Here is a 14,574-nt window from a genome sequence, read left to right as displayed (position 1 = left end):
TTATACTTTACTAGCTAAAACGTTAGTAACGTTTATTAATCAGGTATAATATTTGAATTCACATCCTAATTATATTATATTAAACCAATTTTGTTTAGTTTAACAATTGTGAGGATGAGAATTCGAATCTTCAATTTTTTAGTCGATGATAGATATCTTGACTAGTTGAATTATGTTTAAGTTTGGGACAAAATAACTCTTATTAATTGTCCAATCACATCATAATTTTATAAAATAATAAAATACTACCTACACATGCAATGCAACACGTTTGATATTGCCTTTGGATACGATATGCTTTAAAATTATATCTATAATATATATAAAAGTATGTGGAATAAACTTTTATCGGACAATTTTAACCTTGGCTTTTCTATAATATATATACTATCCTTTTATTAATTAAAAAAAATTAATGGAAATTCACCCACTAACAGTGACCCATGCCCATGCCCATGCCCAAAATCATGTAGCCCATAGTTTAGGGAAAAATAAATTATTACCTCCTTCATTAATACCTACAAATTACTGCCAATGTAAATAGCTTCTTCCTAACCTCACTCAGTACTAAATAGTTAATATCTTATTAAAATTAAAAAAAAAAAAATAAAACTTGACGTAAATCTTTAAATATATAAAATTTTCATACTTAAATACATGACTTTTATTCATTCTCAACATTCTCAATTTTATAAATATATAAACTTTTCATTTTCTCACACAATTTTTACTATATATATAGTTCTAAGTTTGTCAATGTCATTTTGAATTAAAAAAAAAAGAATTATCAAAACTTATAGTAATTTGAAGAATAATAGAGATAAATATAAAGCATGAATCCGTTCCATTGATGAATATAAGAAGTAAAATATTTTCATAATATTATTTTTCTATTAGTTTTTTCACTTTATTAGTTTATATTTTATATCAGTATTGTTATGATTCTTGTTCTTTTCGAGAAACTGAAATCTAATATATGATGTACGATGAAAAAATTGAAAATTTTGAAACACATCTTCTGAAAAATTGATCATATATTTCATTATCAAAGAAATTGTGAAACTAACTCGTACAATTCAACAAAGAGGTTGAATTGTCTATATTCAATTAAACCAAGTAATTTATTAACAATTTTACTGATTTTATGAATATATGCTAACTCTTTGGATAAAAAGTAGACAATAGACATATTCGATTATTTCATTTTAAATATTATGGTAGCTTTTTAATATTTAATGTTTATTCATTTTTGTTTGAGAAAGAACTTAATGTTGTCCATTCTAAAAAAATCTACTAAATGTTATTAAATTAATTATTATTTTTGGTCGAAAACATGTTTATTTAAATAATTTTATATTATTTTATAGTTAATCTTAAAAATATTTTATTATTTTAAATTTTGATGCATGCTTTTAAATTTGTATATTTTAATTTTAGTTAAAGTATGTTATGAATATTGAATGCCAATGCTAAAAGTTTGTTCAAATGTTTTTTTAATTCAAATTAGAAATGTGTAAATTAATTTTAATTTTAATAAAATATAAATTATATTAGATTAACTAATAATTGATAGGATTGATATGGTAAACTTATACATGAATTATCATAAAAAAAGAAAAATTAAATCAACTTTTATATCTATAATATTTTAGTTCTAAGTATTCAAGTGAAAAAATTAGATTAAAACTATAAAATTTGTGTAATTTATATATACTTTTTTAAGTTACGAATCCTAACTTCTTCCTTCCACCCTTACACATTTCTCACATTCATATAACTGACTTTAAAAATTAAAATACTAGTTAAAGAAAAATTTGAAATGATATAATAATTATGATAAGGCTTCTGGATATATTTGTAATATATTATTATAATTAAATATATAACTTTTTAGTAAATATTTACATTATTTTTAGTTTCTCTCCCATTATTTATTTTTTTGAGGCACTTCATTTTTTATTTTCTTATTATTATTATCATCTTGAAAATAGGCACTTATTCTCTTGTCACACTTTCCATAGGTAAATTTCTTTCGATTTAATTTTTAACTTATTTCCAAAGGCAATTGCTTCCGTAGCATAGTGGTAGTGCGTTCGAAAGGTCATGAGTTCGATCCTCGTCGGGAGCTTTATAAAATTATAAAATCTAGGATACAAAAATGTTAATATAAATAACAATAAAAAAAGAAAAACTAGTTTTTTTTTAATAGAGAAATTTTTGGGAAACTTTGTTTTTTCCACTATGATTTCTTATGTCTTCTTTCGTGCAATCATGTTTCTATACTCAGTTTTTCCCTCCAAAATATTCATTAATAACATGAAATCAGATATCATACAATAATTGATGTATATTTTAAATCAAGTAAATTATGATCTTCGTTTTCAGTCATAGAAACGATAAAATGCAAATTGCTTCCCAAGTGCATTTTAAATAATGACAATAAGACATGATAATAAATTAATAAATAATAATCATGAGAGACTTTTGTCTGAATAAATAAAATAAGTACCGGGAAAAAAAAAACTACAGCATAACCAACTGTGGCGAAAATTACTTTATTAAAATAGACAATTAAAGAATAATAGCAAATCCATCCACAAGATTGTAAAAATTATTGAATTTAATTGACATAGAATATATTAGAAAATCAATAATTTACAATGTCTTTGGAGTGGGAGAATCGAACTCATTATCTCTTTATCATATATATATATATATATATATATATATTTTATCGCTGAACTAAGTTCACATTGACAATTAATAATGGACAATTAATTTAAATTATGTTTATTAGTTAATAAGTGAGGTTAATATGGATTGTTTTGTAGTATTACCCTTCAAATCCTCAGAAAATTTAAACCTATAATCAAATGCTACTGATGTCTTAACCAATTGAACTTGAAACAAGATTATGGTAGACCACAACATTAATTACAATAAAATTATATATTTTATATCCAATTAAGAAAAACCAATTACATGATTGTAACCAAATAACCACATGAACATAATTCAACGGTGAATATTATCTACTCTAATAAATTATTATTTACCATGTTTAAATCTCTCCCCTCTTGTTGAATTATAAAAAAAAATGATATTATACTAGTTAAAACATTAGTAACATTTATTAATTAATTATGTATAAGGGTTGGATTCACACCATAATATTATATTAAATCAAATAATATTCCACTAGTTTAAAAATAAAATACAAAATCGATTTTCTGACTAAACCAACCACCGATCGGTCAGCGATACCACGTTGATGAATTTAGTCGGTTTCCATTTTTTTTAAACCGGTGAGTCGGTTTCTTACCGTGGTTTTGTAAAAAAAAAAATCGGATCCGGACTCCTATCGTTTATATGCAAATTTCACAATTTAGTTTTTAATATATCTTATAAAGAAATCGCGTGCGTCTAATTGAAAGGTCGTAAGTTCAATCTCATCGGGAGCTTTAAGATTTAATTTTCATTATTTTAATTAATGAATTAAATACATTCATCTAGAAAATAATTAATCTATATAAAGTAGAAAATTAAGTGGGTTGAACTGGTTATACTATTGGATAAAAAATGTCACATTTTAAATTTATTTCAATCCACCTTCTAACCTGTTTTGTTAGGTAATTGCTTTTGTAGCATAGTATAGTGCGTTTGATTCGTAAGCACAAGATCGTGATTCGATAATTTTATTTTAACATTTAAATAAATTATAATTTTTAGATTTACAAATTGGTTAAGCCATATATTTTGACATTAATTGTAGAGTGTTATTATTTATACTTTAATTTGTTTTTGTAAATTAACATTTTATTTTACAAAACATCTGCTTCCGTAGCATAGTGGTAGTGCATTCGCTTCGTAAGTGAAAGGTCACGAGTTCGATCCTCGTTGGGAGCTAATTTTATATTAATAAATTAATATGTTTGGTTTAACTATAGAATTAAATGCCTCCATTTAAAAAAAAACAATTTTAACCTTTACAAAATTACAACATGTAAGTAAGGATGATAATTCCAACAACTAGTTGAACAATATTTTAATTCTTTCAATTAACTTTTTAATTTACTCTACAAGACATTTCCTCACGTATCATAATGATAGTACATTTGTTTTGTAAACGAAAGGTTGCGAGTTCCATCCTCGTTGGGAGCTAAATTTATTTTCAATTATTTCATATATTTTAAACTAATCAAGTAAATGCCATTTTTTTCCTTTTTTTCTTTAGTGTATACATCCATCTAAATGATATAAAATTAAAATTGAAAATGACAGACAGCTTTCAAGAAAATTAAAAAAGAAAACTGAAAAATGACATATCTGAAATATAATATAATCTATTAATTTTCAAACCATGAATATATTGTTATTTTTCTTTTTTAATAATTTCAAAGACGCAGCACAAAATTGAAAATGACAGACAGCTTTTAAAAAAAAAACTAAAAAAAAAAACTGAGAAATGACATAATCTGAAATACTATATAATCTATTATTTTTCAAACCCTGAATTCTGAATATATATTTTAATAATTTATCTGAAGAGAGAGAGAGAGAGAGAGAGAGAGAGAGAGAGAGAGAGAGAGAGAGAGAGAGAGAGAGAGAGAGAGAGAGAGAGAGAGAGAGGTGGTTTTGTTTTGACCGCAATATTGTAAACAAAAGAAGACGCCATAGCCAAAAAGCCACCGACAAATCAAAAGAAGAAGAGAAAAAAAATGGAAGATAGAGAGAAGAAGAAGAAGAAGAAGAAGAAGCAAAAGCACCACCACCATCAATCCGGCGGCGCCACCGCCAATTTACGGGCTTCCGATTTCTTCTTCAAGCCTTCCTCCGCCGTCAAAGGCCTTCGATTCGGCGGCCAATTCGTCGTCAAATCCTTCACAATCCGGCGAGCTAGGGCTCTGGAATTCCTCCAACTCCTGTCTCTGCCGCCGCACCACGACGGCGACGGGGGCGGTGGAGGAGAACTCCCGTTCGCGACAACCGCCGCGTTCCTCCCGACGAATTTCACGATCTTGGCGCACCACGCGTTGCACACTCTCACGCTCGGCCTCGGCACGAAGAAATCGAAGGCGATTCTCTTCATCTTCGAGACGGAGGCGCTGAAGGACGCCGCCGGCCGCCTCTGGCCGGCGGAAATTCCGCTCGGCGAAGCGAACCGGCGGCTGATTCGGGGGCTGAACGGCTGTGAGATGGCTAGGTTTAAATTTAGAAAAGGCTGTTTAACTTTCTATATCTATGCGGTGCGGGAAAAAGGCTGCTTCGGATTCTCCGCCGTCGATGATCTGAGAAGAATTTTAACGGCCGTTATTGCTCTCCACGATTTCTTGGACCACACCGCCATGCTCGCGTTACCGAATCAGAGAACCATCGGCTACGGCGGCGGCGGCGGCAGCTTTACGCCGCCGCCCGTCGCCATGGCTCACTGAATCTCTCTCCGAAATTGATCTCTTCTTTCTATCTTTATTTATTTGTTTGACATTTGATTCCTGCAACTTTTTTCCTTATGATGCAACAGAGATTTGATTTTTACACCTGGAAAGTTACACGTTAACATTTTCAAACTACTTGTAATTTTCCCGTCGATTTTCCCGGGTAAATAATGGAATCGTCAAAAGAAGGGGGTGAGAATTTAGGGATTTTATTTTTTGATTGTTAAAATATTATTATGTTTTGAAATTTTGAAGGAAACGAGATGAAGACGTCAGAGAGGGGAAGCGATTGGCTTTAATTTTGAGACCCGTGCCGCAGCTTGCAGTTTCTGTTTCTGTAAAAATTTGTTTTTGTTTTTTGATTTTGGAATAATCTCACGTGGATTATTTTTTATTTTTAATTCTTTAGATAAATTTTAGAATAAAAAAATAATCAGCAAATCTATTTCCAACTATAGATCATATAATTTTGTTATTAATTAAAAATCAAAAAGTTCAAAATTATCAAGGATTTTACCTTTCTTTTTTTAAATTTCTTTTTTCTCTTGTTCGGTTGACAGATAAATATGAGTTTATACAAGGATATGAGTTTATACAAGGAAATGTTTGGCTGGCATTTGATAGTCACAACGAACTTAATCGAGTTTGTGTTGTTTATAATTGGAAGGTTAAATTTGTGTAGGATGTGTTTGGAAGACCGAGTTTGTGTTGTTTATAATTGGAAGGTTAAATTTGTGTAGGATGTGTTTGGAAGACGTAGAAAGTTGGGTATTAAATTTATGTCTACATTTTTATACATTTATCGATATCAATATATAGACGTAAATAAGTATGAGAAAAAGAAAAGAATCAACAAAATATAAAAAGAAAAAAAAATCATAATATTAATCCTAAGAAATTTTTACTTATTTAAAAATAATAAAGAAACATATTTGTCAATTTCATTAACTAAAAATATTATTCAAATATTTTGAAAATATGAGTAGTTTAATAGAAATACATATGGATTCCTCAAGTACGGTAAATAAGCCGAGGCCAAAAGATGGAAAAAAAAAATCGCCCACCGTGGGGTTCGAACCCACGACCACAAGGTTAAGAGCCTTGCGCTCTACCAACTGAGCTAGACGGGCTTTGATATCTGATCTCATTTAATTCAGAATATATTTTTTATTATAAACTTCCAGTTCTGCATTTAGGAACACGGCACCGGCAGGTACCAAACGACGCCCTTGGGAGAAGACTCTGAGCGCGACAATGGCGTCTCTGTGGCCTTTGTTGGAGGTTCTGATCTATCTCCTTCTTGTTGCAGCTTTTGGATTACTCTCTGCTCTTCTCTTCCAAGCTAACAGAAGAAGACTTAACCATGCGTATGGAGTTCTTCACCATTTAATTTATTCTCATCTGGTTTCCGCTTCCGCAAATTTTGACGCCTTTCTCCTGTTTCCTTGCACTAATCTAATATTTCGTCTTTCAATTACCTAATTTTGTATCTGATTGAATTTTAACTCATTAGCCACGTTGAAGCTCCCGCGGTCTTTGAAGATCCTAATACGTCGACGCAGGCATTTCCCCACCCTCTCCGATTACATTGAATTGAATTTTTTTATGATGATATTGCGTTCTGTGATTGAAGTCCGGAATGAGGTATTCTGGTGTTGAGATTTCTGTTGTTTTATGGCAGGTTTCTTGTCCTTCCATCTTTGATCCGGCTGAGAAGTATATATCTTTGATCATTCCTGCATATAATGAAGAGCTCAGGCTTCCTGGAGCTCTTCAAGAAACAATTGAGTAAGTCGGATTGGAAGTTTGAGTGAATTCCGCCCCCCTCCCCCATTTTTTTGGTTTTGTTTATATCATTAGCTAATTTGTGCCACAGCGAAAGACAATTCTAGTTAACTTATCAAGCCATATTTTGATCTCACGATTTATTTTGCTTTTAGTTGGAAACTTCAAAAATGTGGTTGTGTCATCTATAGATAATACTTCAAATTTATTGAAAGATGCTGCACATTTGTCATATACACATAGGTCACAATTGTTAGATCCAAACTGTATATTGGTGCTTAATAATTATTCAAAATACGAACAAGGTGTTGGAAGCACCTAAATATTGTCTTCATGCATCTGCAGCACATGCTTGATTTCTTCAGACCTTAGTTATATCATTAATGAGTAGATAATGAATGCAATTTTTCAGAGAGGTTCACTTGGTTACTAGCTCAGTATTCTGTTTGAAGAACCGCTTAAGAAAGGTGGCAACATTTATGCACAATAACATGTTGTATTTATTTTGTAGTTATCTTCAGGAACGCGCAGCAAAGGACAAGTCATTCTCATATGAGGTACTGATTATCTCTTAAAAGTTCAGCAATGATTTAACTTTGTGCAAGTCACCTCTTAAAAAAGTTAGCAATAATTGCTTTAATCCGAATCTTGTGACTTGTTCAAACATTTTACTGGTCTTATGAAAACATTAAATAGAGCTTTTTCTAACTGTGTGCCATGAGACATAAGGAGTTAAATTCTTCTTTCTGTTAGTGTTAGGTAATTCATTGTGCTGGAACTGGAAATAACTTGTTTTCCAAGACCGAAAATGTTTCACTCTTTTAGAACTTTGGTCTAGTGTCTTTCTTGATAAGTTGTAGAAAAAATCATTAAATAGTCCGTGGGTTGTATTAACGTTCTCCCTCCTGCCTGAATTCCTCTCTTGAGTAAGGACAAACATCATGAGATCGCTGTGTTTAGTCTTGGAGAATACATTTAACTTGTTTATTTGTTAAGGTTTCATTTCTTAGTATGTATTATTCTGTTGATGAAGTTTCTCATTGTTCTGACAGAACTTTCTATAGATTTCCCATTAAGAAGGCAAGTGCTAAATTTGTAGCAGATGGTATACAAGAAACCCCGAACTCTCCCTATCCAATTTCCTTGACAAACTGATTCTTTCTTCACTCCTATCTCTTATTCGTTCAGTTAACATGACCTCACCCAATTCCAAAAGCTAATTATATCCTCTCACTCCCTCCTCATTATTTAACTATCCAGCTCAATACCTAGCTGACTGTGGAATTGTGGATCCATTTTTTCCACCAAAAATTGAACTCATTCAACTAGTTTAGCTGGTATCTTCCTCCTCCCATAGAAGAACACTGGGACGTATCATGTTCTTTCTAACCCAATGACAATCATTTCAGAACATAGCATACATTTTATTGATTCTCTAATTCTAAATTTTTGAATTTGATGAAAACTTGATCAGGTGGTAATTGTTGATGATGGAAGCAGAGATGGGACAAAAAGAGTAGGTTCAGACTTTTCCAAGAAGTTCTCAGTAGACAATGTGAGGGTTATCCTTCTTGGAAGAAATCATGGAAAGGGAGAAGCTATCAGAAAAGTGAGTCCATTCTAAATAGGTTATTTTATTTGTTATCTGTTTCTGATGTTACATTCTCATATGGCAACAATGCATTGAAATCTCTAGTCTCCCTGGAAGCATTGTTAAACAGGGGATGTTGCATTCACGTGGTGAATTACTTTTAATGCTGGATGCTGATGGAGCAACCAAAGTGAACGACCTAGAAAAACTTGAAAATCAGGTTATCTTTATTATTCATGTAAACTGGTGATGTTTTGATTGAACTGTTATTCTTATAGTTTTGCCTTGGGCGCATTAAATTTTCAATATAGCTACTGAGGACTACTTTATGGCCTTCCAGATCCATGCATTTGCCAAAAAGGAGTCTAATGGTTCTAGTTTTAGAATTTCTGATATTCCTGTTGCTGCTTTTGGTTCTCGTGCTCATCTGGAGGAAAAGGCTCTGGCTACAGTTAAGTATTTTTTTACACCAAATAATTGTTATTATTATTGCCCGCTGTATATTTTTCTTTCATTCATATGGTTTTTCATTAATATAATAGATGTGGACATTCTAACAAACACGCGCATATATATATATATATATATATATATATATATATATATATATATATGATGTTATTATTTTGAATTTGAAAAGGATTGTTTAGCCTTAATCCGAACCATTTCACGTATTTTTCAGAGGAAGTTGTATCGTAATTTCTTGATGAAGGGTTTTCATCTTGTGGTTCTCTTAACTGCCGGTCCGGGAATTCGTGATACCCAGGTGATTTGTGCTTTCCAAATGACGTAAATCATTTACCAACATTCTAGTTTGATTGCATACCATATATTACTGTAAATAACCTGTTAACTCAAAGTCAATATATTTTACAGTGTGGTTTCAAGATGTTTACCAGATCTGCAGCAAGAAAGCTTTTCACAAATATTCGTTTGAAAAGGTAGATAAATCTCGTACAACCTTATTTGTCCTTGCTCAATTTCAAAAGCAGATTCTCATAGCATTGCACAACTGATATTGTTCTGATTCTGTGTCGGCATTTATGATAACTTGGTAAAATTAAGATAACATGCAGCATTTCAGTGCTTTGTCATCTCTCTCTTTCTGTGTTTTGTTATTTTGCCTTTTTTTCGCGCTCTGCCTTCAGTACTCTATTATCACAGAATCTCTACCGTACATTTGATTATTGAAGGAAAAGTGATGTCGAATTTTGAATGACAAAAGAGACCATGACATTGACAGAAAAATAAGGCTAATTTCCCCATTGCCCTCGCATATTTACTGTGGTCTCTCTGTCCCTTTGATGCAGTCCTTTTTTTTCTTCAATTTGTTTCACTGCTGTACCACTTCATTGGATGCCATCTAGAAGATGAATTCGAATCACTCATGTGCATTTTTTATACATTTGCATATATTGTTCAGGGAACTAACTCTGCTATGCGCTTTGTGCAGATGGTGCTTCGATGTCGAGATTGTTTATCTTTGCAAACGGTTTCGTATTCCTATGGTTGAAATATCCGTGAACTGGTCCGAAATCCCTGGATCAAAGGTAAATCCGTTGAGCATTCCCAACATGCTTTGGGAGCTGGCTCTCATGTCTATGGGATATAGGACTGGTATGTGGAGAGTTGATACATAACCTTTTTTGGCTGTCCCATAATGACAGCAACCTTGGAGAAGAATGAGTTGATTTAGGTACAAATACATGCTCAAAATGTTAGTTTTACAAGGAGTGATATCTTGATCTTTATCAGCATGCTTAGGTAATCCACAGCCTGACCATTTTATTTGTGTAAAACTATTGAGATGTTTAAAGCTTTATTCTTCTTACCTTCACACCAGTTTATGAATTTTGATGTAAAAGTCCTAAAGAATTATAAGCCAAGTTTAAGGGTTAAAAAAAAATTATATTGTCGACAATCTAGATAAATTCTTTTGTTGTAAACTTTCAACTTTTTCACGAGAAAGTCGTAGCCAGAATATGATTGAAGTGATTGGTTTTTTCATAAGGACCATTAAAGATAGTCAAAGTTCAGATTCTGATTTTTCCATTTATGAAAAAAATGCAAACTGGGGAGGAAAAATGATGAACGTGTTGGATTCTAAGTTGGAAAGATATAATTTCCTCTCATTATTTATTTATTTTTTGAAACAATCTTCATGCAAATCTTAAACTGGAAAATTTGAAATCCATAATTTGCTGATGAGAAACCCTAAACAATTAATGTATCAACAATTGCTTAGCGTGTGTATTTAAAGGATAAGATTCCCAGAAGCAAATTCATACCTTCTAGAATTCCAACATTGGAAAAGTTTTACCTCACCGGTTCTACAAGGGACAGTAATTTATAGGCTAAGGCAAACAATTTTAAGGTAAAAAGACAAGAAATTGATAGAAGGGAAATATCAAATATGATAAAAAAAATAATAAGGGTTAATGGTACAGATAAGTTTCAGAAAAAAAAATTGTAAATATGATACAAAATTGAATACATGCGACTATTATTATTTACCTTGACCAATATCTAAGCCAACCAAATTGTATAATTTAGTGATTACTATGATTTAGCTCAAAATAATTATCAATTATATAAAGAACATAACAAAACTTACGTGTTGATCGGTCGACACTAATTTTTATGCTCACCACCACTAAAACTTTTTTTGATTACTTTTATGCATTGTAAAAATTTAACGGTAGTCAGTAGTCTGTACTAACTGGTTAGAATAGAACCTAAATAATTTTTCTTAAATAAATTAATAGTTAGAGGAAATAGTCAACCTCCCCCGTAACAATTATGCAATAATAGAACCTAGAATTCTTTCCTATCTCCATCTCTTTGGTCCCAAAAAAAAAAAAAAAAACCTACTTTTTAAAGTTATTTAAAGCTGTTCAAAGGCTTTAATATAACAAAGCTGTTTCAACAAGTAAGCCTCAGAAATTTCAAAATTTGTTTTCTTTCATAATCTTGAAGTAGTTCATTACATCTGCTAATACACTTTTTGGGAGCAGTTGAATGGAGCAGTTGCATTTCTTATGTCATTTAGAATTAGAAAAGAGGGTTTAAATGAAACAATGGGGTGGTTTCTCTTGAATGTTCATTTTTCAAGCAACAAAAATCAAAATGGAAGAGGAAAACACTTCTTTCCATGGATTATTGAAGAAGCAAGCTTCTTTCTTCTTCAAATCAAAGTTCAAAATGGCTCGTTTGGCCTTCACTGATGTTACTCCTGCGCAACTGTAAGTCATTTAAATTTGACTTTCCTTTCTTACCTTTCTTTTTACTTTTCAAAAATGGAGTTTCAACTAAAGACCCAAAAAGGGTTCCACAACTCTCCACCGTTATCAATGGGGTGCTTTTTCGTTTCTTTCCTTGTACTGGAGAGATATAAGTTTTCGAGTTTAGTGGTAATTTAATATGGTATCAGGTTGAGCTTGACCAAACATAGCGGTTTAAGCTAATAGGTTAGGTGATGATATAATTTTATATAAAATAGAATGTTGTTTTGTGATTTGGGTTGGGATTTTTTCAGGCTGACAGAAGAAGCCACAAGTGGGAATCCATGGCCACCAGACGCACCCACCATGAGAGTGATAACAAGGGCAGCTTTTGAAGTTAATGATTTCTTCAGAATTGTGGAGATTCTTCACAACAGGTTTCTAAATTCTTCAACTCCAAAAAGTATTTGATGTTCCTATATTTTTTTGTTATTCAACATCTTTAAAAATTCACAGTCTCAAACAATTAGACACGAACTTAAAAGGTTAAGGGTCTATTAGACACAAAATTGAAAGTTTAAGAACATATTTTGTAAAGTGAACGACCTGTTAGGTAGAATCTAGTTTAGGGACTAACCTTGTAATTTAACCGACTTTTCCAGCATTCCTTGTTTTTTCCTCTATTGATTGTTTCTTTAAAAACACAAATGCTTGTTGTGAAATTCAGACTAAAGAAATTTAAGGCAAAAGATTGGAGAGCAGGTTATAATGCTCTGATATTGTTAGAACATGTTCTAACACATGGGCCACAGAGCTTTGCTGAGGAATTTGAGGATGATCTACAAATTTTTAAAACAATGGATGGCTTCCACTTTCTTGATGAGAAAGGGTTAGTTTTATTTAATAATTGCTTCTTTTTTTTTTCCCTAGATTTTCTTATAGATTTTCCCATTTTAGAATTTTAATTTAATTAAATTGAATTTCAAAGCCTGAATAATTGATGGGGTGTATGTAAATCTTCCTCAAAATCATAGTCCAAAAAGAATCATTGAAAAACCAATCAAGAAACAGACAACAAAAAGACAAATTTAGAAAATAAAAATATCCCAATCGAGTCATTTGATGACTTTTTTTTTTTAAATTTAAAATTCTGGTTTATTTACTAATAGTTATTTGTTTTATTGTATATATTCCAAATTGTTTTGAAAGCATATACTAGAAAGTTTAGAATCAAATCCAACGTAAGACATACTATGGAGTATGAAATGTCAAATTTATGCTATATTAAAAAAATAAAATTGTGATATTTTTTTTAAAATTCATATTAAGTATATATTATGGAGTAAAATTCCACTTTTATTTTTAAAGTTATTAAGTAAAATTTGAAAACGTTTAAAATAGTAATTTTTAAAATTTTGTTTTTTTTATTACTAAAATTTGGTCATGGATTTTAAAAGGTAAAAAATTAAATATAAAAAACAATAAAATATATATAGTTCATAAACTAAAATTTTAAAAGAGAAAAAAACATAACCGCAAAATTATTTTCAAGCAGGGAATAAAAAAATTCAATCCAACACCAAAAAAAAAAAAACCAAATCTAGTAAAAACAATAAAAATAATCACCGACATAACAATAATATGACTGAAAAAAAAAGCAACAATATCAGCCATTTCATGAAATTTAAATTTGAAATATCAAAATTATGGACTCTGGACTTTGCTCATCGAAAATAAAGCATTCTTTAAAAAAGTAATAATAATTTCTCAGCTTCGTTTTAGAAAATTTCAGAAAGAAACAAGCCCTAATTCAAATTGCAGATTCAATTGGGGACACAAATAATTTCTCAGCTTTTTTTTAGAGGTTTTCGGAAAGAAACAAGCCCTAATTCAAATTGCAGATTCAATTGGGGACACAGCGTGAGAAAGTTAAGCGCAAGAGTAGTAAAACTTCTCGAAGACAGAGAATTTCTCAAGGAAGAAAGAAGTAGAGTTCGTAACCTGAGTCGCGGAATCCAAGGCTTCGGAAACTTCAGCCATCGATCCTTTCCGACGACGGCCGATTCACATTCCGGAAAGTACAAGCGATACAATTCTGAGTGCATCGACCGGCGATCCGATCGGGCGGCGCCGGCAAGAGAGAATTCACCGATCAAGGAGAAAGAGGCGGAAAGGAGATTGAAGGAGGAGGGCGATTCAGAGTCGAAATTGGGCGGAGGAGGTGAAAATACGAAGGTCGATCATCCGTTTTGTGAGTTTAAGCATCAGGTTTCAGAATCTCTTCTTTCTTCTTCTATCGAATGGTGAGATTTTGATGCTTCGGGAAGAAGAAAACTGGACTGAACTCGCATTTGTAAATTATATATATGAGTATGTAACCTGACCCGACAATAGGAAGAATAAAAAGTTGTAATATATCATTTTATTATATGGGTATTAATTTTTCTATATTTCTATCCAAATTTTCATATGTCTATCTGCATCGATATCAGATATAAATTGACATTTGTATGGTATAAAAATTGACAAAATATGAAGAAAA

General features: G+C 31.3%; 3 protein-coding genes, 1 long non-coding RNA gene and 2 other non-coding genes across 7 annotated transcripts; 4 read left to right on the top strand and 2 right to left on the bottom strand.

Moving 5' to 3' along the window:
- The first annotated feature begins 3,834 nt into the window (after positions 1–3,834).
- On the top strand, positions 3,835–3,906 carry TRNAT-CGU (transfer RNA threonine (anticodon CGU)). The gene has a single exon. It is a non-coding gene; the product is annotated as a tRNA-Thr (tRNA).
- Positions 3,907–4,545: 639 nt separating this feature from the next.
- On the top strand, positions 4,546–5,537 carry LOC148209265 (uncharacterized). Its single transcript, XM_088117523.1, has one exon. The coding sequence runs from the start codon at positions 4,719–4,721 to the stop codon at positions 5,430–5,432; it is 714 nt and encodes a 237-aa protein (XP_087973649.1). The 5' UTR covers positions 4,546–4,718; the 3' UTR covers positions 5,433–5,537.
- A 955-nt stretch (positions 5,538–6,492) lies between these two features.
- On the bottom strand, positions 6,493–6,565 carry TRNAK-CUU (transfer RNA lysine (anticodon CUU)). Its single transcript has one exon. It is a non-coding gene; the product is annotated as a tRNA-Lys (tRNA).
- A 67-nt stretch (positions 6,566–6,632) lies between these two features.
- Positions 6,633–10,648, top strand: LOC111010109 (uncharacterized). Its single transcript, XM_022283431.2, has 10 exons — positions 6,633–6,802; positions 6,949–6,997; positions 7,117–7,223; positions 7,732–7,777; positions 8,695–8,829; positions 8,942–9,031; positions 9,152–9,262; positions 9,494–9,577; positions 9,688–9,752; positions 10,265–10,648. The coding sequence occupies exons 1-10, from the start codon at positions 6,690–6,692 to the stop codon at positions 10,449–10,451; spliced, it is 987 nt and encodes a 328-aa protein (XP_022139123.1). The 5' UTR covers positions 6,633–6,689; the 3' UTR covers positions 10,452–10,648.
- Positions 9,967–10,385, bottom strand: LOC148209264 (uncharacterized). The gene is made up of 2 exons (XR_015787214.1): positions 10,244–10,385; positions 9,967–10,174 (listed from the first exon to the last, which is right to left on the bottom strand). It is a non-coding gene; the product is annotated as an uncharacterized LOC148209264 (long non-coding RNA).
- Positions 10,649–11,884: 1,236 nt separating the features above from the next.
- LOC111010110 (epsin-3) lies at positions 11,885–14,480 on the top strand. Of its 2 annotated transcripts, none has more exons than XM_088117522.1 (4): positions 11,885–12,053; positions 12,347–12,469; positions 12,760–12,921; positions 13,895–14,480. In XM_088117522.1, exons 1-4 carry the CDS (start codon positions 11,908–11,910, stop codon positions 14,337–14,339), a joined length of 876 nt encoding a protein of 291 aa, XP_087973648.1. In that variant the 5' UTR covers positions 11,885–11,907; the 3' UTR covers positions 14,340–14,480. The 2 variants fall into 2 exon arrangements, with proteins under 2 accessions (XP_087973648.1, XP_022139124.1); XM_022283432.2 differs by having other exon boundaries at positions 11,886–12,053; positions 13,934–14,480.
- The last annotated feature ends 94 nt before the right edge of the window (positions 14,481–14,574 follow it).

The sequence above is a fragment of the Momordica charantia genome, assembly GCF_013281855.1.
Source record: "Momordica charantia cultivar OHB3-1 chromosome 9 unlocalized genomic scaffold, Mcharantia_2.0 BLBB01000009.1, whole genome shotgun sequence".
NCBI classification, from domain to species: Eukaryota; Viridiplantae; Streptophyta; class Magnoliopsida; order Cucurbitales; family Cucurbitaceae; genus Momordica; species Momordica charantia.
This window is presented reverse-complemented; position numbering and strand designations above follow the sequence as displayed.